The sequence below is a fragment of the Liolophura sinensis genome, chromosome 1 (assembly GCF_032854445.1).
Source record: "Liolophura sinensis isolate JHLJ2023 chromosome 1, CUHK_Ljap_v2, whole genome shotgun sequence".
NCBI classification, from domain to species: Eukaryota; Metazoa; Mollusca; class Polyplacophora; order Chitonida; family Chitonidae; genus Liolophura; species Liolophura sinensis.
This window is the reverse complement of record NC_088295.1, coordinates 25,208,810-25,234,140: the sequence shown is the minus strand read 5'-3', so window position 1 is coordinate 25,234,140 and position 25,331 is coordinate 25,208,810. Positions and strand designations below refer to the sequence as shown.

General features: G+C 36.6%; 1 protein-coding gene and 1 long non-coding RNA gene across 4 annotated transcripts; both read left to right on the top strand.

Moving 5' to 3' along the window:
- Positions 1-2,059: 2,059 nt before the first annotated feature.
- Positions 2,060-25,331, top strand: LOC135464690 (annexin A7-like). Of its 3 annotated transcripts, XM_064743085.1 has the most exons (17): positions 2,060-2,136; positions 3,377-3,542; positions 4,598-4,642; positions 6,861-6,873; positions 7,030-7,077; positions 7,538-7,603; positions 14,478-14,693; positions 15,440-15,477; positions 16,211-16,376; positions 16,812-16,906; positions 17,540-17,653; positions 19,060-19,150; positions 19,803-19,882; positions 20,378-20,590; positions 21,970-22,045; positions 22,338-22,450; positions 23,529-25,331. In XM_064743085.1, the coding sequence occupies exons 2-17, from the start codon at positions 3,381-3,383 to the stop codon at positions 23,649-23,651; spliced, it is 1,659 nt and encodes a 552-aa protein (XP_064599155.1). In that variant the 5' UTR covers positions 2,060-2,136; positions 3,377-3,380; the 3' UTR covers positions 23,652-25,331. The 3 variants fall into 3 exon arrangements, with proteins under 3 accessions (XP_064599155.1, XP_064598644.1, XP_064599888.1); XM_064742574.1 differs by having other exon boundaries at positions 6,861-7,077; XM_064743818.1 differs by lacking the exon at positions 3,377-3,542 and having other exon boundaries at positions 2,090-2,136; positions 6,861-7,077.
- Positions 8,977-13,533, top strand: LOC135466887 (uncharacterized). The gene is made up of 2 exons (XR_010444163.1): positions 8,977-9,028; positions 11,624-13,533. It is a non-coding gene; the product is annotated as an uncharacterized LOC135466887 (long non-coding RNA).

The following is a 25,331-nucleotide window of genomic DNA, read 5'->3' as shown; positions in this document are numbered from 1 at the left end:
TGCAGCGCATACTGGCTTCCTCTCCGCCCGTACGTGGGAAGATCAGGTTGTGGATTTTTCCCGGTGTCTTCCCATCATTATGCTGGCCGACGCAGTATAACTGAAATATTCTTGAGTAAAACATAAAACAGTAATCAACTAAATAAATAAAAAAATAGGCAATTCTTATTTAAAGCCTTTTTATCGTCAGTTTACACATCTTTGTCAATATGGCTATGATAATTTCCATTTCTTGGGGTGAATATTTAGTTTCAAGCATGTGCGTCGCTTTGGACATGCATGTCGTGCAGTGACTCCCATGTGAACATGTGACTTAAAATTTGATTTGATTTCATTATGGTGGGACGAAACTGGCCAGAGCAGGGAAAACCGCACTACCATCCGCGATTTGCTGCAGACCTTCTCACGTACACATCTGCTTTATAGTAAGGCATCATGCGTATATATTGTGTCTGAGGTGACGAGTAAAGGCGACGAATAAAGGCGACAAAAGACCATGTAGCCCAAATGCAACTGGGTCTATCAATGACCGTAGGCTATCAATGACCATATATATATATATATATATATATATATATATATATATATATATATATATATATATATATATCAGAGAAAAAATGTCATAGATAGCTTTATTTCACCAGTTTTAATCCAAAGCGATAGACAGACCATGGATATGTGTATCAGTGAGGCTAAAGCCTGTGGCGGTTTGTGCGTAGGCCTATACTACACGTATGCATGTTTGGGCAAAGAGACAGATCTTAACCGTGGTTAATCGATCCAGCACGCTGAAATATCTGTTCTTGCTTCATTTTTATCTGTCAACAACAAAGTAGTAAATCAACGGATGCGAACTATATTAGCCAGATACCAGGACATACAGGCCAAAATGCAATGTTTGACTTACTACAGGTATATACTATCAATCATTTGTGATTTGTTTAGTCGTGAGCTACATGTACTTTAATACATAACTGTTTTCATATCGGCCCATATGTTAGCCTAATAAATGTGCACTCCGGTGACGGGTCTAATTAATCTGACAGCCCTTGTGGAGTGGCACACCTGCCTTTGATGCTAAGGTATCTGTCATGATGTCACAACATATACTGTACTCTATATTTAAAATAAGCCCATGTAATGTCATATTTCCGTTGTCACAGCTATAAGTTATTGGCAACAGTGATAGGTTAAATACAGGCCTTCAGCTGTACGTCAACAAACATAAACTTCCACACGCATGTGTACACAGAGGCCTACCCATATGCAGTATACCTTTACTCCACATGTATTAGCTGTAATTGTCTTATATTTAACTTCCATGTGATACTATTTTCTCCATTGTCTTTGGCTAAGCTTGTATATGTATGTGTAATCAAACAAATGAAGATACTAGTACTGGTATAGTTGATTCTGATATTAAAAGCACCACAAAGTGTTATCATAAACAGACTTATGTACAGAGGAATACATATGTATTTCATGTCAGCGTGGAACATCTATCGAATTGATGTTTTAGTTCATTTTATTTTAAATCGTTCTTAAGTTTCTTCTTACTTGAGACCCCCCCCCCCCCACTCCCCCCTCCGCTGAACTGTGTTGAAGAATAGGCTAGCTTGGGAGGAACCTTGGCTAAGAGGTGTTTACTCAGAAGTTGGCGACGGGTGATCTACTAGATGGAACAGGAAGCCAATATGCATGTCCCTTTGTGTCAAGGAATTGAAGTCCAAGATTCATTGTAGGTCTAGATCATGCATAGGGGCCTTTATATACCGGTATAGACATTCCAAGAACATACACATATATGTAGGTCTATGTCTATGTCACTTGCATTTCCGCCAATGACAACTTATTCATTAAGCATAGTAGTTTGTCTCACTTTTCGTGCATGATAGATCAACGGCACATTTAGCAAATCATGCATCCAAGTTCAGTTCTCGCATTGACGTTGTCCCGTCTGTACAGCAGTAGGCCTACAGGGCAGTGGAAGGGAGACAATCAGCAACAATTTCACTGTTGTACTGTTGGGAGTTTGACAGATCGCCAGAGGGCGCTACGTGTTTCCGGCTGAGATCGGCTTGTTTGTGAAGGACCTTGTACGTGAAGCTGACACAGAAAACCACTCCCTAAAAGGTGAATAATTCTTTTGACAGCTCCATCTTGTGCTGTTGTTTGGCTTTATTTTCGTACACTGTGCTTATGTTTTGCTTTGATTTCTGTTTTAAAGTTGGGAGATGTTAGGAAGTGAATTCTTTTCACGATTTTCCCATCTTATTAGTTTCACTGACTCACACACCTCAAGTCGAGCAAATATGTCGCAATGTCATTCTGCGCGAAAGGCCTAGGTAGGGACGGGGGCTGTTACTGTACATTGAAGGTAACTCAACTAAGATTTACATGGAATAAAGCACTTGTATTATTTTGTACAGTAAGAGTAAACAAGAATCTAGGCCAAGAATTGTAGTACGTACGAGACATCCTAACAAGACCTGATCCGAATGTGTCACTGACACCATTGATGCAAAGAGACCTTATCATTCTTGAACTGACAAGAATTATGTGCAGTTTACATGTCTGGTTCAGTCATATATGCTGTTGTATAAACTGCACTATGCTGTGATGAATACATCTAGTCATATTAATGCGGAATGTCGCTATGCATCCATATTTGAACAACGCCAATCTGCACTCTGTTTATACTACACAATACTGTTATGTGAACTGGAAATGGTCATATCATCTAGTAGTATGTTGTAGCTGTCAATGTAGCATTACATGTAGATGCTTCAGCTTGTCTTCAGAGAGTAAGCTAATGATTTATGGCTTTTTGGTATACATTCTGAGTATAATCACTAACATATATGATTGTATTCTTTGTGTGAGATTGATGTGCCTAACCAGTTAATATTGTAATCCCACACATCAGATAAATCTTTACAAGAGTACTAAGTTACATAGTCAATGCACAGAATCGGTACCCTCTGCTTGGTAATATATTCAAGCCCATGCACCTTGTGGCAGCCTAATCACGTTATATCATCTTTTGTTTGCTTTACAAGAAATAACCTATTAATGCTTAATAATGGTCAATGAAAATATACCTATCCTAGCACTGGGTGATATCAGAAATCTAGTTGACCTGTGGTGTACCTGTGGTGATATTTAATATCACCATGAACCTTGCTAGTATCTTTGTTTGGAATTAATATAAAGTACATTACTTTTTAAGGAAAAAAGTGCACCATTTTTATAATTTTATTAATTCAAGGAAAGGCCATAGTACACGTACATGTATATGCATAGCCAAAGAATTGCGTATCTTGAAGGTCATATAAATCCATTCCAAAGTGACTGTTATTTGTTGACATTACAGAAAGATGTATCCAAGCCATGTTAAGGTGAAGCACCACAAACACAAATCCCACAAACATGGGCACAAACATAGCAGCAGCAGTAGTAGTAGCTCAAGCTCCAGTTCAGATGAAGAGACCAGGCACATGAGCAAAGATCAGAAGAAGGCCTATAAGAAGATGAAGAAGGTACATAATGTCTTTATGTACACCTTTATGCACCTCTCTTCACTGTAAATTTTATAATAATATAGATCTGATTTAGACACACATGTTCTACATGTATAAACATTTTGCTAGACTATGATTTGTTTTCCTTTTAGCATTATAACAAACAAACATATATTCTTTGATAATGAAAACCACATGCATTTTGTGCACCATATCCATGTGTATGTCTACATGTAAATTATATGCATAATCATGTGTAATGAAAATTGTAAGATATAGCTCAAGTTCAGTGTATGTAATAAAATGTTATGCCAGTGGCTATCATAACCATATAAATATGTTTGGCTTTAGGCTTCATACTCTATAATTTCTATTCTGTCTGTTGTCAGCACTGTACAAATCTCTTGGTACATGTACACAAATGCACACTATATATGTGTATTATACATGCACATGCATTTTAGTGGTGCTTTTTATATGACCATGTATATATGACCAGGTGTATCACGTAACACTATTGTATTATTGGGTTAAAGTGTATAAAACGTCTTCATCTACCTGCTCGGTCAGCCTATATAACCTGGAGACAGAGGTATGTGTGATATCACAGGTCTCAGCCATTTGGCTCAGCTGCACGTTAATCTTGTGAGCAGATCAAGTATTAATCGATTGCTGACTTCCTGCCAGTTAACAAATTTGACTGGCACATAGAGGAAGTTGCTACATGTATGTACACAGAAATGTCGGTATGTTTTAATGGTTAAATGTTGACCTTTACAAGAAAATAAATTTAGCATTTCTTGCAGAGTCCATTTCACGTGGGAACTTGATGAAGCAGTATTAAGTTTTGATTTGAAAAAATCCGCTATTCCTTCATCAGTGAAGTTAAATCTGCTCTTGTTTTCTATTACCACTTTCAGCAGGTTAGTCAGTTACCCAGCAGCAGGTGGTAGTGGCTTGGATAAATAAAATCATACGTGATGGATTAATAAAATATTGAGTAAAAAAAAATATGTATATAATGTGTTGTTTCAACTTATTTATGAATTGTTATGTGTACATGTATGTTTTAGCACAAGATGCACGGAGCAGGAGGACATGGTATGCATGGATACCCGGTAAGATGCTGTTATATACTTAGGCATATACCTGTCCATTTACTATTAACTATGCATATACATGCTAATAGTGTATGATACGTCTTAAATATAGGGGTATAGCTGTGGCTGAATTGTTAACATGGTTGAGTTTTGAGTTGGTAGGACACACAAGGTCTGGTGTTTACCATCATACTAAACAATTTTACAGTCATATGAGCCTTGATGGCGATAATTTATTGTAACAGTGGTATCAATCATTACCATTTTTGCATGAAGTTTGCTAGATATTACTTTCCTCTCATTAACTTCAGGCAGTCCCATTTCCATTGCCCACAGTGGTATCAGTCATTACCATTTTTACATATAGTTTACTGGATATTACTTTCGTCCCATTAACTTTAGGCAGTCCCGTTTCTATTGCCCACAGTGGTATCAGTCATTACCATTTTTACATGAAGTTTACTGGATATTACTTTCGTCCCATTAACTTCAGGTAGTCCCATTTCCATTGCCCGCAGTGGTATCAGTTATTACTATTTTTACATGAAATTTGCTGGATATTACTTTCCTCCCATTAACTTCAGGCAGTCCTGTTTCCATTGCCCACAGTGGTATCAGTCATTACCATTTTTACATGAAATTTGCTGGATATTACTTTCCTCCCATTAACTTCAGGTAATCCCATTTTCATTGCCCACATATTAGACTAGCCATTGTTACCTGTAGACTGTCATGAATATAAGGGAAACATTCTCAAATACAGCATTAAACCTTAATTAGACAAACACTTATTAAACAAAACTGGAGCAGTGCTACACAACAAATACATGTACACTCATTCTACATGTAACAGTTGCTTCTTAACATGTCAGTGTACATGTTAAGCTTGCAATCTTGCATTTCCAAAATGGCTACTGGTTTGTTTCATTTGATGTGGAGTTTCTGTTTAGTAAGATCATACTGGACAGAATTATGTACAGAACGGAATCCAAGGCTAAAAATACGAAACAAAAAGCTCCTCACTGATATCTGTACAAAGACCCCAGTATCATGCAACGGCCTGCTTAACCAACAAATTGACGGAGCCACAATGGGAACATCTTTAGGACCAGTTCTTGCCGACATCATTATGACTGAAATTGAAAATTCATTATTCCAGTGATTGAAGATGGCACAATCAAGTTCTACTCTACATTTGTAGATGACACTCTCATTCTTGCCAAGCCTAGCGACTTCAAGTTAATCAAGATCAAGCTCAACTCCTTCCACAAACAGCTCCGCTTCACTCATGAAGAATTTATTAACCATGACTACATCCACTTCTTCGACATTCATCTAACCAGTGAAAGAACTACAGTATTCAGGAAACACAGACTTATCCACCCATTTCACCAGCTTCCAGCCATGGAAATTAAAAATATCATGGATTCGTGCATATGTAAATAGAGCTACCAACCTATGCAATACAGAACAACTCCTGACAGATAAAATCAAGGCCATTACAGACTTCATGTCAGGGAATGGTTTCCCTTTCTATGTACGCCGCAAGCTAGCAAAACAGTCCCTGACACCAAGACAACCATGTGATCCCACTCCAGATAATATACCCAGGGTATTTGGTCGCCTACCATACAACAGTAGAAGAGGTGAACAATTTATTAACAGAACCATCTTCAAAATCAGATGATCCATCAACAAGTCAGTTACTTTCACCCTCCTGTTTTCATCTCCAAAAACTTGCGACTTGCTGTCAATGAAAGGCAAAACCCCGAAAGAACTGTGAAGCAGTGTTATTTATAAATTTTGTCTTATCTGCAATTCCCAGTATATTGGCAAGACTGAGAGATGTCTTATCAAATGGATGAACATCGAGAAAAGCAAGAAAGTGAAATATTCAAGCATATCCAGAATTGTGCGGAGTTTAATTATTTTATGAATTTGTGTTCCTTACCAGATGCCTTTAATAAACATTAGTCCAGTAATAACGAATGTGTTAATAGTAGTATTTTTCAGAACACTTCTGTTATTGACAGTTCAAACCACTGGTATGGACTTCAGCATCTAGGCAAAATTTTGTTGTTGTTTGGTTGAGCCATGTAGTTTACATGTATATACTTTAGGATTTGTCTTTCTTTGTGCCTGATATTCTTAAGTATGGCGTTAATTAGTGTTAAGCAACAGTCAAATGTATACATCAGTTCTTGTTGTTTGATGTCTCCTTTTTTGTTTCATTTAGGGTGGACATGCTGGTTACCCTGGAGGAGTAGCCCCTGTGCCTGGGCATTATCCTCAGCAGCATGCAGCCTACCCTGGAGGCACTGTACCCCCACCAGCTGGTTATGGCATGCCCCAGGGCCCTCCTCCAGCAGGGTTTACAGGGCAGCCTGGTTACCCAGCCGCAGGAGGCTACCCTGCTCAACCAGCTGGCTACCCAGCACCCAGTTATCCAGGAGGTAAGATGTTAACCCTTCATGTATGTTCTGCTGAGGAAGTACATGGAATGATGGGAGAGAATCTGAACGGCTTTTGTGATGCTGCTCATTCACAAAAATTCGATGGCCAAACTCTTGTTCACGGATTATGATTGTTTTAGGAGGAAAATATTGCCCTGGGCCCACTTTCACAAAACATTGTGTGCTGATTTTTTCATCTTCCCTCAGAAATCATGTAATGGCAAAATAACCAACAGAGAACATTGTTTACAAGAAAATTACAAAACGCCTGAGTTAGCTTGATATTTATTAGCTCCGTAACTGTCAAAGTACTTAATTGTAGATACCTGCATCTTCAAGGCAAAAAAACAAAACAAAACTCATCATTAAATACGTCAAGCAACGATAGTCTTCATGGTACATGTGTGCATTGTGTCCTGTATTTGGGGGTTGTTTTAGATTGTCCTTATTGTATTTGCAGGTGCTCCCCCTGCAGGATACCCAGCAGGTGCCCCACCCCAGGGCTACCCAGGACAGTACCCACAGCGTAAGTAATCCTTCACTAATTTTACCATAACACTTTCATACAGAGAACTGTGTACCACATGTGAGCATCAAAAGATGTAGTAACCTGAATACATGTAGCTACATACTTTCACCTACACTGCTTCAGTAGAAAAACATGTAGGACCAGGAGATAAGTTTATATACCTCTTATACCAATAATTACACTGCCAGCACATTTAGAAGTCAAGATAAAGCATTCTATCTTACATTTTTGGGTCAAGAAGTTTTCGTTTTGGTTTGTCGGGTTAACCATGCTTGTGTAAACTACATTGAGTACCTCAATGCACCTATATGTTCAAAGTATTGTTTCTTGCTGTACTTTCATTTTTTTTTTGAGTGGATGACTATTTTGGAAAAGTAGTATTGAAAAAAGCTGTATTGATATGAATCAGGAAACAAAGCATTTTTTGTTTCATGCAATCAGGAGTTCCAAAATAATGTTGTCTCGTATTTGACACACTTGTCACTTGCTTCCTTTTGTCGTTGGGCAACAGTATACTGGAGAGGCTTAAAGTTGAGAAGTGTAGAATTGAGCCTGAATCTGATCTAATTATGCATATAAAAAAATTGTTTATGCTGTCAAACTTGATACGTTCATTTATTACATGCTTACATTACTTGCATGCAGATTATTTGGTGTACATAGCAACTGTACGATTGGATATCATTGGTGTGCTCTGTCTCAAAAATGGGTCATCGATCTGATACAGCGATCTGTATTTATTTACATGTGGTTTAACCAGCTGTATCTTCATATAAACAATGAGCAATCTAAAGAAAAAGTCATTGCCCTATGTAAGTGAATTAATGTGTGATATCATTCTTGTGATGATTACTTTTACTTCAGGAAGGTTTATAGAAATATTATTGAGACCTACCATTTTTGTGTGATATTGTTGTCTTGGTACATGTAGTTTATATTACACACTCACTAGTGTTGTGGGCTTGTGCAATATGCAAACTATTGAAGTGTGAAAGGAATAATGTAGTACAGGTTTTCACAGGAATACCAGCACAGCTACCTGGGATTTTTATAGATCTTGTTTTGTCAAATACAAGCACTTGTACATCTATGTTAAGAAAGTGGTATTAAAGATACTCTTCAATTGGTTAATTGGTAAAAATTATGATGAAGATGAAGTTTGATGAAGATACATGGAAACCTGTAAGTGTCAGTATCAAAGCCGTCCAGAGAGCATTCTGGAAGATGTAGCACCTTATGGCACAGTTGTAATTATGTTATGTTAATTTGTTGATGGAGGGCTCTAGTTTTTTGCAAGATAGATGTGATAGACCTTTGAAGGACGTTATTAGTTGTAGTTACATGTACTTGATTCTTTGCAGTTGGAAAGAATAAAGACAAGAAAAAGAAAAAAAGCAAATGAAACATTGGCTTGCTTTGATGGTGTGTACAAAGATACTATTAGAAAGGCACACTCTTTTGGTTCATCTACTCAGGAATGCTTGTACTTTTGCACATTTTTCTTGCTTTGTTTGTACATGTACATTTCATGACAATTAACAATAACAGTATGCATACATGTGAGTGCTGACTTACTGCATGTAAAGATTTAAGACCACACATTTTTAGGCTTACTATTAATCTGATTTTTAGAGTTTGCTGTTAAGATGTATTAGACATTTCCTCATAAATAGATGTATAAGTATGTAATACTATGTTAGTATGAATGGCATGAATCAAGCCAGCAGACCAGTATAAAGCTGAGAGTTTAATACATCTATTGCTGTTGGTTACAAGATTGGTTTTAAAAATGCCATGATTTCACACATGTAAATGTACATAAAACATGCCATTATTAATAATCTAACTAATTAGTGTCATATTTGGGTTGTACATAGACAGTTTTTGTGTAGGTATGAACACTGATACATGCAGTTCAGTCTGATCAGTTTGATTTATTCTATATGTGCACTAGACAGCACTTCCCTTTAGGCACAAGAGATGTATTTATAGCATGTAAACAAAAACCATTCTGTTGGGAGCAGTTTCTATTGAATGTGTGTTGACAGTATACAAGCATATACATAATGTATGTACAAACACATGTGGACTTCGTCATATAACTGATATTTAATGTCATTATAGCCTAACAAAAGCATGAGACTATGCTTGTAAAACTTTCGTCTGGCATTAAACTGCAGTAAAATAAATATGGAAATATGGATACAACACAGAATACAGAATGCTATGTTACACCATGTCCAAAACCAGATGTATATTTATACATGTATATACATGTATGTTTTCTTGTGCACTGTACTCTGTATATGGACACATGTACAACAATACTATGTACATGAAGTTTTTGTCCTGAAATATCCTTAACATGTGCTTACAAATGTAGCTTCTGAACCAGTGACTACTTTAATAGGGCCATCTACAATTATTATTGAATTGTGAAGACTTTAAAGGAGAAGAAAATTTAAATATCAAGCAAATACCAGTGCATGCTATAAACAAATTCTAATATGTACCTCAAGTTGATAAATTATAAATAAAGTCAGTGCCAAAATCCGTTTACAAAAGTAGTACTGAAGTTTTGTGTGTTAGATGGAGAATTGTCATCAGAAACCGCCAAAGTGCAGTTTGCACATTTCCAGTAGAACTCTTCTTCCCAGAAGGTAGCGAACAGTACAGTTCCGTTTTCGTTTTTACACGAACAAGCCGGCAGTTTTAACAACTCTCATAGGCTGAGAGGCAACCTCCTCGAGCATAAATTACAGAGAGTTACGGATAGCGAACTCGATGAACTCGGCAATCATGCCAGCTTTGCCATTTTCAGGCTTTATGTGCATGGTGAAGAAAAATTGCAAAATTATGCCGCATGCACCACCAGATAGAAAAAAAATGTGCACTTTTCAGCCTGTAGTGTCATTTTTTAAAGTTTTCTTCTCCTTTAAATGCAATTGACAGCGTAATGTGTAAGGCAAGAAGAGTGATGTATATTGAAGTCAAGAGCAGTAGTTACATTTTGTTGTATATTTGTATATAGAATTTGTTTGAAAAAATGAGACAAAAGGTAGTTGGAGGATCTATATTGTATGCACATTATAAAATTGCTATATCAGTAGAGATCATATACTTCAGTATTCACATTTTTGGGTGGTGGACAAGGACAGAATGTGCATGGACTGGTAATTGAGGACATATTGGACATGGTACATGCAGTAAGTCTATCATATCCCATCATTATTGTAGTGTGTTGGTGCTGTTGGCGTCAGTAGTTCAGATTTGGGTTGAGATAGCATAGCTTAGCTGGATTGCACATGTGATTGTATAAAGGGTACTGTGGGCTGGCATCAGCTGGGTTTGAAAGTGTGATTAAGGTTTTGTCACAGGTTCTGAACCTGTGGAGCTTGTGACTTTGGGTGCTGTCTAAATACATGTGTATACAATAACACTTGATCTGCCTGGCTGCAAGTTAACTGTACATGTATGTGCACTTTCTGTATCAGCTTAGGTACAGTGATCCTGTATCAGCTTGGGTACAGCACTCCCATTGGTTAATTCTTACATGTAGCTCATATTTTCACACAAATCTGTACATGTAATCATTTGACATTAGAGAAATTACTAGATATTTAAAATTTTCCAGTAATTTTAGAATACATGAAGTTCTTCTGTCATATCCAAATTTTGGGATCAAAAAATATAAAAAAGGATGGTATTTAACCTTCAACAACTTTTTTCCAGGTATTTGGCAACTAGTTAAGATACATTTTAGCATTTGAGAAAATGTACAATATTTGAGCAATATGATCAATGCGGTTATGAATATTTTTAGTTTGATCACTTGCGTTCACATGAAGAACTTTTGAAGCATCAAAGTTTAATCTACAAGTAAATATAGTTTTGATTTACTAATGACCATTTCCTATGTCAAAATTGTGCCGACACATGCAATATGTTAATTTATTCACAGCGTTTCATGTCAACATTTCTAACAGAGAAATCTGGTCTCTGCTTGTATATTTCCAGATCCTGGGGGCGCACCTTACTACCACCGATAGCCACATGTGACCACACCCCCTGGATACATACTAACATACCAAGTTAATAGTTTGCCAGTTTATATAATAATATACATCCCTAGAAGGTGCTATATTATAAAGCAATATTTTGTCCTGTAGAACCCCAATGCAGCACACTAAATTACATCCACAGTGGCTATGAATCCAAATTTCACATGATACCAGTCATTTGCATTCGCATTAAAAGTATTAAAAAAAAATAGAAAAAGATAAATCAATCTAATTTTGCTCAGTGTTTGTGTATGTTGCTCAGTAGCAGTATTCATGTTAGCCAGTTTTCTTTTTATTGGTCAGTTCAGAGGTGATTACTGAAAATTACTGAAATCTTTATATAAATATATACACATATATATGTGTTTAATAACAGTATGGTTGCTTTAGAGGTTTTTGTTCAAGATCCATCATTACCTATGTGCACATGTACATGTATGTTACTAATGCGGCTTTATCTACAATAGGTGCTAATTTCTGTCAGATTTATACAGTCTTTGTTGGGTTTGAAGTACTTCTGTTTGTTTTGGGTGACATTTGTTTTCATATTGTCCTTGAGCAGATGCTTGCGCATGCATCTGCATGTTTTGTGTACACCAGCTGTTGATCATGGATATAGATGTACATGAAGTTAAATTTTCCTATACCCTTTGGGGTGACAAGGCATGTATAATGAATTACAGGGGCTGACAAGACTGGATTTTCTGTGCAAATCTTGTGTTTATGATTACATAATAGTTCACCATTAATACTTTGGATAAGTAAGCTGTGATGTCTCCTGAATGTACCCAAATCTTCTGTGATAAGATACTTGTGTGTTATTCTGTTGTTCAGAGATTGTTTTCAGGTGGATATTCCATATGTTGAGAATATGGAAATTTGATTCCAACACTAAATTTTGAAAAGGCGTGTTGCATAGTATCAAAACAGGCCTTTTGACGTATACTGAGCTCGAAGAATAAAATTTTATTAAAAAAAAACTGTTAGGATTAAAACCTTTTTGATTAAATTTGTGGTATTCAAGACTTTTATGTATATGTATATAAAAGTATATGTGGAAATTGGTTCAAGGGTTTGGGACATTGAAATATGTAGTGGCAAATGGTATGTAGCCGACTACATGTTTGTACTATGAAAACTGTATCTTATATCAACACATGCTATTACAAATATACAGTAGATGTTTATTATTTTTGTTGAAAGGTTATTCCATATGAACATGTAGGCCTATCCATTTTTAAACAGTTCCTTTTAATAATCAACAATGAACAGAGTGGATTGTTCTTTTCCAGTAAAGACAAAATAGAGCAACTTATGTTGACTAGATGTCTTGTTTAACATAAGACATTTAAAAATACATTATTCACAAGACAGGTAAAAATTCAGGGTATCTAATGACGGATAAAGTGAAAGGGTAAAAACGAAGCCCTCATGGACTCCAGCACTATGTGTAGAGTCAAAAGTCCTTTGTGAGAGAAAAAAAAACAACAGATTAAATAATACACTGTGGTTTTATGGAAATCAATAGTGCCTTTAATCCAAGGGTTTTTTTTAGAAATTATGTGTTGGGAAGGATTGTTTTTGTTTAATTTACATTTGGGAATATACTGTGATTATTGTATTGGTTATTTCATGGGAAGTCTATGGCTTGCCAAATCTATACTATGACTGACTCTTCACTTGACCCATTTGTTAACGTGTACACAGGTACAGGCATGTACAGGTAAAAATATTTTTGTTGTTTCTAGGGACATATTGATGGCATCTTCTAAAAATCGAATTTATTTTTGCTCACCTGAATTTTGATTGTTGAATTATTACCAATATATTTTATAATCAATAAATTTTATGAAGCTTTGAAAAACATTATGGGTCCTCTATCTTTCTTGTACCGTATTTACTTTTCTATGAAGACATTCATGAGTTGGTCACAGACATGTTTTGAAAGATGTTTGTAAAGCAGTGTATTTCATAAACATCTACATGTAAGCTGTTTTGAAGTGAGGTATTACCATGCTTAGTTTACCAGATGGAAGCCATGGGTTTATGAGTTTGTTGCAATACATATAGTAAAATTTCTGTAGCCATTTGAATAATGACAGTGTTTGCATAGTTTTGCAAATCTACAAAGTAAAATTGAATTTTTAAGGAAACTCAGAAGATAACTGATTAGATGACTCATAACATGAAACTAGTGTAAGTTCATATAGACACGCGGTTTCTTTGGCGATATCTCTGTTTGTACGGACTCTAGTGATAATAAGCACTCGATGGCATTCATAGATTCGTTCACACCATCTTGTGAAGACTGGCTGCCATAATATAAGTGAAATATTCTTGTGTATGGTTAGTCAATCAATTTCATGCGCATGTACCTCTACATATAAAGATGACGTTTTATGCATGTTCTATCTGAAAATATTTCCTGTAGCAGTAAAGCTGCCTGCTAAGAAGTGAAGTAAGGAAGTTACTGTCTTTCAGAGTAGTCTGAGACAGCTTTGATGGACACAATGCACAATTTAAGCAGATGTATTAAGATTAGTGCATTTTGAACCAAGTTCTTGCATGTTTTAAGAGTATTCTGTAGAAATTAAAAGCAGAATTGTTAACTTGTGTGTTCATGGTTGGGCAATGTTCATCAGTCTCTCCGTGAGTCCATAAATTTTTTGGCAGTGTGGCCAACTCGCAGCCTCAGTTTTAAAACTAGTTCACTTTTTTCTTTACCACCAGATGGAAAATCTATTTAAGATAATTCCCTTGGCCTTAAAGTGTATTGATCTGTGTCCTTTTCATCTTTTGCTGTTTCACAGCAGGTGGAGCAGCCTACTCAGCTAATGCCCCTGCTACCTATGCTCCTCAGCCGTATGGTCCCGAAGCAGGGACTCCTGGTTACCCTGCCCAGCCTGGCTATGGGGTACCACCCACACAGCCTGGCTATGGGGCACCTCCTGGACAGCCAGGGTATGGACCTACAGCAGGGGCACCTGGTTATGGACAGCAACCAGCGTATGGTCAGCAACAAGCAGGTAATCTCTTGTTTACATGAAACTTGAACATGTTCAACCACACATTGGTTGCATAGACCTGGCTGTGTCTATGAATTAAGCTTGGATCTGTTCCACAAAGACACATATATCTGTAGATATTTTTGCAGTGATAGTTGCAGTAATCTTAGACTCTGGTTTTGGTGAACCAGGTCTTGATCATTTTGTCTGATAAGACTGAACTAATATTCTAAGATCCTGGTGTAAAAAAAAAAGAGACTATTGATTTTGTCTGTCAGAGGCTTGTGACGTGACACCAATTTTATTTTGTGTTAAACAGGCGAACCATCTTTTTATTTTGTCCTGTCTGGACATTTTATGTCATAAAGTATGATGTTCCTTGTTTTCATCTTAGGCTTTCTGATCATTATTTTATTAAAAAAAAAGAGTTAAAATTAGCGTGGCATGGATTATGCTGAGATGAATGTAAACATAACATCGTTTTTACTTGTGGGAACTTTGTGGAACTGTTTCAGCTCTGAGGTCTCCATTTATGTAGTCTATTCTCCAATCCAGAGATAACTTTTCTGACATGTATGTCAGAGCCAGATAAAGTTATCAGGTAGAACCTGTCCGGACTGTGACTTTTTAACGTCTTTTTAAATGCCAAAAATAAACAATTTTCATATCTTTTTCAGTATAATTGTCATTTTAGAATTAACAAATTTTCAGGTTGTGAGAACGGTGCTACCTCTATGAAATGCATGTACTCTTGTCCCACCCTGTAGGTTACGGAGGCACTCAACCAACTGCATACCCCTCTGTGGTGAGTAGAATGTCAGAATTGTAGCGGAATAAAAACACAGGTTTTATATGTACATAGAGTGTGTTCTAGACACCGGTCATGTTTTTGTGAATGTCAGTGCTACTAACATAGGGCACCATCAACATGTATTCATTAATTTTGTACTATTTTTGGACTTAATGCTCGATGAGTACCGAAGGTTATTGTAGAAATCCTTATAAAACATGTAAGTATCTACAAGGATAATATGGCCAAGTACATTAAAGAGTGTTCCCTGCAGATCAGGAAGGTTACATGTTGTGACTTTACTTGTGTACATTTTTCATCTACCTTCAGGAGGGAGTCTGCTCAGATGCTTCCATGTAGACAGCTGACATACAAATGAATCATATATTTTCAAGTAAAATATAATTAGACACCACTGAAGTAAATAGCAAATATTGTATAATGTTCTGTAAAGTACATGTTTAAGTGAAACATACATTCTTGGGTAAAATACTTTTAGATGCCAGCGAAGTGAATTGTAGCGTTGTTCAAAGATCTGTATTGTTGGTAATTTTATGTATTCTCCATTTGGAAACTTAGAACATTGTCATGGAACAGATGTGAAAAATGATTATCTTGTGTTAGGGAGTAAGTCTTTTCTTAATGAAACCTTTTCAGTGTCCAGTGTGAGATTGAATGGACAGTAGTTTTAATTAAAATCTAATGTGGTGAATTTGTTTTTATGGAGTTTTCCATTGGTCACCCACAGGGTGCAGGTGCTCCAGGGGCTGGAGGTGTGGCTGGGGTTACACAGGACCTGAGTAAGATGAAGATCTATGGCACAGCTGAGGTCTTAAAACCAACTATTGTCCCAGCCAAACCGTTCTATCCCGAGAAAGATGCAGAAATTCTCCGCAAAGCAATGAAAGGGCTTGGTGGGTTTATACAGAACTTCCCATCCTTATTGGCCTGATGTTATCTTCTTGTATTGATGCATTCAGTGTCAAATTGGCATTTATATGTACTTAAAGCACGCACCATGTAAGTTTATTTAGTGGATTGGTGGGCAGGGTTGATGATGAGCATCAGGAGAATGTTCTTGTCAAAACGTAATGTTTAAAGTTAGGTCAGTTTATCAAGATAATACTCTTTTAACTTTTACAAATGCACATCTGTATCTCGATGTGTTAATTTCAGTCAAAAGTTAAGTGGTTGATATTATGAGTACATTTTAACTATGTTATCAGACTTTCTTGCTGTTGGAACAGGAATGTTCCTTACAGAAATTAGAACATAGTGTAGAATATCGTGTATGGAGAGTTACACGCTCTGCTACGTAGAGCTTTCACGTCTTATACTTACAATTGCAGGCACTGATGAGAAAGCCATTATTGATGTGATTAGTCGTAGGACAAACCAGCAACGTCAACAAATTCTTCAGATGTTTAAGACAATGTATGGGAAAGTAAGTACATGGATACATGTATTTATTTCACTAGAAATTGGCAGTTGATGTCACTGAAGAGTTTTATCTTGTCTCAGACCTCTATATGAATATCTGTCAAACCTCCATAAGTATTTCTGTCAATCTTGTATACATATACATCTGTCAAAACCTCTATTGGAATGTATTTGTCAGTTTTGTATACATATCCATCTTTCAAGCCTCGACACATATATATCTGTCAAATCTCTATATGTATATATCTGTCAGTCTTGTATACATGTACATCTATCAAACCTCTGTATGCAAATGTCTGTCAGTCTTGTATATATATATATATATATATATATATACATCTATCAAACCTCTAAGTATATATCTGTCAACCCTGTATAGAAATCTGTCAACCTTTTATACATATATATCTGTCAAACCTCTATATGTATATATCTATCAAATCTTTGTACGTAAATGTCTTTTAAACCTCTAAAGGTATATATCTGCCAGACCTCTTTTCTTGTAAATGTCTTTTGAGAGAGGGTTCAGTGTAATGTGATACATACATTTACATGTAGATGTGCACATTGCTGTACGTTTCATGATAATTTTGGATCTGGTCATTGGGTCCAATTTCATGATTTCTTCTTCTTTCAGGACCTTATCCAAGACTTGAAGTCGGAGCTGAGTGGAGATTTGGAGGAGCTAATCCTTGCCCTGTTTAAACCAACTACATACTATGATGCCTGGTCCCTGAACAAGGCTGTATCGGTCAGTACACAGACTGTAACACAAAGTAGCCTCCCTTGGATGTGAATTGTCCAAACTTTGTTTGTAGTAGTCTCCCTTGGGTTTGACCAAAGCTTTTATAGTTCTGAAAAATTACAGCTCTTTGATGTGAAAGTCCTTTTGTAGGTTTTCATTCTAATGTCTTCATCAGGTTTGTGAAGTTCTGAGCAGGATGTAGTGATAAATAAGCCATCTCTGCTAATATCAAAAAGACACCCATTAAAAAAAGTTATGTCATCTTCAGTGTGATGTGATATACTGTAAATGCCTTTTTATTCACGGGTATAAACTTTCACGGATTTAGTAAGAAGACACATTCGCAGGAATCCACTTTTTGCAGATCTGAGCAGCATTTTTTGACAACTGATAAACGAAAATCAAACTTCAATACAGAAACGTCAAGTAATAAAACCACTCAAACATTCAGGTAACAGTGTTGTCATTTAAACTTGTTTGTACCTGTAAGATGTGACAAAAATTCATTACAATACAGTCTCTTGGTCAGACAAAGGAAGTTAATCCTCCTAAGCTTTTAATCTTTTGAAGACTGTTAATCTTAAGACTGGTAAGATGAAGCCCTTACTTGCTGTGTGAGCAAATATTCGTGTCACTCACTCTGGGAGACAGAGAAGGATTAAATGTGATATAAATAAATCCCACTGTTCAAGTCTCATGCGTCAGCAGTGTGAGTGAAAGTTTGAGTGAACTTTGACCGATGTGAGTAAATTTCTCAGAAATCATCGTCAAACAGCCTCTCTTATCGTATGTATATCGTATCACGTACACGTGCCCAGTACAAATTATCGATTTGTATGTCTCTAACTGCGGCAATAAATCAACAACAACGTCGCAATGTGGCAATACTTAGATGGAACTAAGCCCCCGTAAAAAAAAAGCAAGATTAACTGATGATCAGTTAAGCTGGATTTGTAAAGGCCCGAATACATTCTAATTAGGTATTTCTAATTAACGGGTTTCAAAAAGTATTAGAACGGTAGTGGTTGTTAACAAATTTATAACTATAACGCATGCTACATTAATAAATTACTTACATGGGTTTTATATTCGATGACACGTATTTTTGTGGAAATGTGTTTGCCGCAAAATCTGCAAGTGTTAGTACCACACAAATAAAAAAGCACTTATAGTACCATCAAATAAGTTATCATGCAGGAGAAGATAGCCTGATTCCACCTGAACCTGCATCACCATAACCCACAAATTTGGTACCTCGCCACACTGTAGCCAGGTTATTTACTTCAAAGTTAAAGTAATAGATATTTACAAAAGCTTGACTGGTGCCAGCTACATGTACCTCGTTGATGATGTAGTATAGTATGGGTGTATAGCACGTGCAGGACTTACTTGATGTTTACCTGTGTACACAGGGTGTGGGCACCAAGGAATCTGTACTGATTGAGATCCTGTGCACCAGACCTAACTCAGAGATTAAAGAAATTGTCCAGTGCTACAAAAAAGGTAAGACTTGAGATGAAGGTTAAGTTTTTGACATTATCAACTTTATAATGTGTATGATTCTGTCACATGCATGTTCATTTATGTGTGAGCACTTGGGAATGTTGATGCAGTATTTGTGTATAGCCCTCAGTGCCTGTCCTCTGATGTTTTGTGTATTGTGTGCAGAGGAGAGAGTTTTGCTTTCATTACTCGGTCAGTTATTAGGTGAGAATGACAGCTTTATAATTTAATCTGTTAGTTCACTCAGTTGGGTGGTCATTTTCTTGATGTTTTATCATGGGCCATTCCCTTGACATGGGGCCTGAGCATGAGACACCATGCTTGTTTGTAGGATGTTGCTGCCATTGGGAAAGCCCTTACTTTAACTTCATGTTATCATATCACTGAAGTGTGAGTTGCAGATTATGAATTGTCAAGACTTAAGCCCGGCTTATGCTGGGTTCTTCTCTGGTCATGGGAATGTTTGCTGTCAGCTTGCACACAGTCATGGGTTTCCGTGGACACTGCCCATGAAATATTCTTGAGTACTCCTGCTTAAAATATTAATAAAATAAATAAACAAAAAAAAAAAAACAAATTGTCAAACCTCACAATCTGCAAATACTTTTCTCATGAAAGTGCTGTAATCTGTTTTATGATGGTGTTTTTGCAGAATTTCATCGTGACCTGGAGAAAGACATCATGAGTGACACTAGTGGTCACTTCAAGAGACTGCTGGTTTCTGCTCTCCAGGTATGTCTGGCATGTGTAATTGCATGTCATTCTACTTAAAACAAGTCCAGTCTAGAATTCTTTGAAAATTTATAAATAATTAGAAAGTATCCATTTGTTACATGTTTTCTTGCACTACAGTAAACATCCTAAAATTTCACCCCAGCAATTTATTTTAGAAGCATGTAAATGTCAAGAAATATAAATTTTGGAGCTGAAATTTATAAGTTTTCAGTAGGATCTCGTTATATTTTCCGCACAAACCTCAAAACACTTTTCTATAATTAACAGAACTCTCAGAATCAGGCCAAATGTGCAACAGCAATGGATATATATGCATGTTATAAAAATGCTGTTCTGACAGTGAATCCTTGTAAAACATTCTGTAAATATTGTTTTGCATTTCTTTCTAAACTTGGTTGCCAAACCATCAATGCTGTTTTGCAAATCTGAATGTGGAGCACTGTAGAGTTTGGTTTATGTAAATTGCAACCATTGGGTGTTTTCTTGTGACAGGGTAATCGTAATGAGCTGACCTTGGACCAGATTCAGCGTGTTGCTAGGGAGGGGCCTGAGTGTGTGATTGACAGGAAGCTGGCTCAGGAAGAGGCTCAGAAGCTGTACCAGGCCGGGGAGAAGAAAATCGGCACAGATGAGTCTGTCTTTCTACAGGTCATGGCCCTCAGGCACTACTACCAGCTCAGGGCAACCTTTGATGAGTATTCCAAGGTGAGAAGATACCATTATCTTCAGTATCATAATTCTGGATGATTGCATGATTGCAAACTGTGACCGTGATCCAGTGCTACCTTTTCACCAATACTTAAAGGAACATGATTTATTCATTTATTTGATTGATGTTTCACACCATACTCAAGAATATTTCACTTACATGCCACAATGGCAGCCAGCATTATGGTGAGAGGAAACACACAGGTTGCTGGAAGACCCTTCCATGTGAAGTCGGAGAGGAAGCCACTCAAAGGAACATGAAGTCTTTTGTTACTGCAGGTTGTAATTACAGCAAGATTTACAATCTTTGGTTCTGGGCCCTGTATGACACGAAATTTCTAATGTCTGTAGTTTTTGGGTTGAAAAGCAACAAGCAAAAACTAGAGACAGTAGAACAGAGGGTATTTCTCTAAAAGCTTAAGTCAAACACTGCATGTTGCTGAAGTGAAACAGACTTGCGTTATAAGCAAAAAAACCTAAGAAGTTTCCTGAAACCGGGCCCTGATGTTTCTCTTCCAAGATATCATGGAGAAACCCTTGACAAGTGTACTTTCAAATGTGATAAAATATTTTATGCATGTAGGCATTGTCAAGGAGAGGGTGTGATGGAGGCAGCATCCTCAGTCAGGATATAGACAAGATATATATAAAGCTAAAGCAATTCATTAACTGAAATTCACTTTTTCTAAAATTTCTGCTTCTGTTTCCTATAACAGTGTCCTAATCTTCATAATGATAATCTTGCTTGATGTGATTGAAACATATTATTAGAGAAAACAAAATCTAATGCTTATTGCCCCTCACAATGAAAGTGTAAGGGAGACTTGGAAATGCTGCTGTCCTTCTGTCTGTCCTTCTATATGATTAACCTGCTTTGTGAACGCATGATCCACCTGCTTAGTTAGTGAACCCATGATCCACCTGCTCTGTGAATACATGATCCACCTGCTGTGTGAACACATGATCCACCTGCTTTGGGAACGTGATATGTATAAAGCACTTCAAGACACTCTGCATCCAAACCTGAGTACTGCCTTGTCCTTGCTCAGATGATGGATGGTTTTTAACTGCATTCTGTAATCTTAGATGGTTGCCATCAGTTATCTTAACATCATTCACCTGTGTATGACCAATCCATGCTGTGAATGTGATATATTAAAATTTCTTTCAAACTCTGGTAGTGACGTTAATACGTTGGTTGGTGTTGTCTTCTGCTGCATTACATGATCCAGCATGGCTACTGTGGTCAACATTAATTCTCATTCATCTGTCTATGACTTTTCCGTGACTTCAACTCCATGGATTGAAATCAAATCAGTTTTGAATTTTGCTTCGTGTGACTGTGTAGCTTGAATATGTGTATGTTCGTTGTTCAGATTGCTGGAAAGGACATCCTTCAGTCAGTGGGTAGCGAGTTCTCAGGAAGTGTTGAGGATGCTTTCAAGGCCTTAGGTGAGTGGTACTGTTTGAATGTAGTAGTTACTTTATACACAGCGGTAGTCTTCTGCTTAACATGGTTGAGGTACGTGTATTTGAGAAATGTTCATATTGCAGGACTTTCTGGTTATTTTTGATAGAGCAATATTTTAGACCTAATTCTCTTGTGTTTGAAACTTGTCATTTTATATATCCAGTATATAAATGACAGAAGGGAAAACAAATGATTGAGGGGGTTGGGAGTGGGGGGGGGGGGGGGGGTGGCGTTAAATGATTAAGTTATTTATTTGCCTTTATATGTTTACAGTTCAGTGTGCTAGGAACAGACCAGAGTATTTTGCTGACAAACTGCATAATGCCATGAAGGGTCTCGGCACCAAAGATTCCGCACTGATTAGGATTGTGGTAACTAGATCTGAGGTAGGTCAGAGTTTTTTTATACCTGTAGTGTTAGTGTTTTATGTTACCAGATCTCAGGTAGGTCAGTGTTCTTTATACCTGTAGTGTTAGTGTTTCATCTGACCACACCTGAAGTAGGTCAGTGTTCTTTATGCCTGTACTGTTAGTGTTTCATGTGACTAGATCTAAGACAGGTCAGTGTTCTTTATACCTGTAGTGTTAGTGTTTCATCTGACCACACCTGAGGTAGGTCAGTGTCCTTTATACCTGTAGTGTTAGTGTTTTATGTTACCAGATCTAAGACAGGTCAGTGTTCTTTATGCCTGTAGTGTTAGTGTTTCATGTGACTTTATCTAAGACAGGTCAGTGTTCTTTTTGCCTGTAGTGTTAGTGTTTCATGTGACTAGATCTAAGACAGGTCAGTATTCTTTATGCCTATAGTATTAGTGTTTCATGTGACTAGATCTAAGACAGGTCAGTGTTCTTTATATCTGAAGTGTTAGTGTTTCATCTGACCACATCTGAGGTAGGGCAGAGATATTTATACCTGTAGTGTTAGTGTTTCATGTGACTAGATCTAAGATAGGTCTTTATACCTTTATACCTAGTGTTTCATCTGACCACATCTGAGGTAGGTCAGAGATATTTATACCTGTTGTGATAGTGTTTCATGTGACTAGATCTAAAATAGGTCAGTGTTCTTTATACCTGTAGTGTTAGTGTTTCATGTGACCACACAGGGAAACCATATAAAGATAAATTACATGTTTATGTTGATACCATTGTGGTAACATTTTTCTCGAGTACACATATGGACTATTAAAAGTACTTATATTCGGTGTTGAAGAAAGCCATGTTTTTATGGACTCTCTGGGATGCTGGGATAACTTGCTATGGAAAATGTATAATTATTTATATTTAGAATTCTATTCTTGCATTGGCAGACCCATTGTATTCCATAATATTTGTCCAGTTAATCATTATGACAGTATGGAACATTCACTGTCGAATATAGAATTTTGATTACCATTTTCACATTATACTGTTAATGTCCCACAATCTCATCATGAAGTGATCAGTCACCTGGGTTTGATTTCAGATTGACCTTCAGAACATTAAGGAGGTGTACCAGCACAAGCATGGGAAGACCCTGATGGGCCGTGTACAAAGCGAGACAAGCGGAGACTACAAGAAACTTCTGTCAGCCATTATCGGGGCTTAACTCCCCGACTTGTCACCATGGTTACCCTTGACTCACTGCGAGTCAGTGATTATTATTTTTTTTTGTCGCTCATGTTACTGTTATAAAAGTTTATAATGCAAGAAAGGTATTACATGTGCTTGTATATCAAACTTACCATTTATTACTTTTACAAATTTACTTCTTAATGAAAATGTCCACAAACTGCATATTGCATGTATGTGTGTGTAAGTTTGTGATCCTTCGTAATGATAGATTTTCTGTTGTTACATATATACTGTTAGTTGGATTGTGTTTGATTAAAGTAGTATTGAATGGCATTAACAACCTTTTGTTGTCTTAATTTATGTGCAGTTTGATAATAGAAATGTCACTAAGAAGATACCCTGTACTGAATTTTTAAGACGGGAAATTTTGTGTCAGCGTGAATGTTTAGACATTTTTATGCAATAAATATATGGAAATTGTCTTGGTGTATACTTAAAGCTCAATGAGCTTGTACCATTCACCTCTTTTCTCATGCATACTAGCATGACTAGATTTATGTGGCATAGTTTGAAGGCTGTTGATTGTTGTGACGTGCATGTATACATGTACATATATGTTTCTGTCTGGCTGATTACTAAGTAAGATTTCTTTGTATTTCTTTAAGGTGATACTCAAAATTAGATTCATTTCGGTTACTCTGGAAATTGTGAACAGTCAAGTTTGTTGAACAAAAAGATTTATTCTTGATGCATAGATTAATGAAATATTTAGAGAATTCCTTTCAGCTACATGAACGCATATATATATATATTCAAAACTTTCTTATTCGTTATCTGTACATCAGAATGATTTCTATCATATAAGGTTTATTGACCGTAAAATGTGATAATTGGCATGAGCATTTGGCATGTTCAAGGCCCCCAGTAGTTGGGTGGATGGATGTTAAGCTTTACATTCACAGTTGAGTAGCACAAACTTCTCAATGGGTCAGTAAGCATATAGCTGATTGCAAATTTCTGGTTCTGCATGAACTGTACCTGTGCCAGACAAGTCTTTAGAACTGATCGCAATATGTTCTGTGTGTTTCACCTGATAACTGTTTATTACATGTTTTAATGGAGATTTTACTGCTGGTTATAAATTGTTGATGGTGAAGGTTTACTGGGTGGAACTTGTGACTGATCTTCTATACTGATGTGAGTGTGTATGTACTGTTAATATTATCTTCCTACGGTAAACAGAACATTATCTATATATTTTGATACAATTTATTATAAACTTTAGCGGTTCTTTCTTTTGATTGTTTTTATACTTTGAAGCAAGTGTATCTTTAAAAATGTATTCTAACTTTGCTATGTAATCCTCTAGTCCTTTATTACTATGAACTCAGCTGATTTTACAAATATTTGTATTCCAATAAAATGTATTCCCCATTGTAATTCACCTTTTTTATCAGGCGTTAAATGTGCTACTCAGATAGGTGTAGGAATACTGATTTTTTAGATGCAGATTGCAGTAACTAATTTAGAGAGAATTTTGCAATGAATGTTCTATGCAGAGTAGTGATTTTCAATGTACAAGGTATTAACATTTATTGGCCTTTTCCTCCTTAGAGATGTCACACTAGAACTCTATGCTGTTTTGGCATCTGAAACACTGTTACTGTTTGTTACACTTCCAGAATTAAACTAAAATAAAAAAGTAAGAAAAATA

Bases quoted from the DNA above. Each gene is read 5' to 3' on its own strand.
- LOC135464690 (XM_064742574.1), top strand. From the start codon at position 3,381: ATGTATCCAAGCCATGTTAAGGTGAAGCACCACAAACACAAATCCCAC. The intron at 3,543-4,597 runs GTACATAATGTC...TGTATGTTTTAG, and splicing joins CCTATAAGAAGATGAAGAAG to CACAAGATGCACGGAGCAGG. The intron at 15,478-16,210 runs GTGAGTAGAATG...GGTCACCCACAG, and splicing joins CAACTGCATACCCCTCTGTG to GGTGCAGGTGCTCCAGGGGC.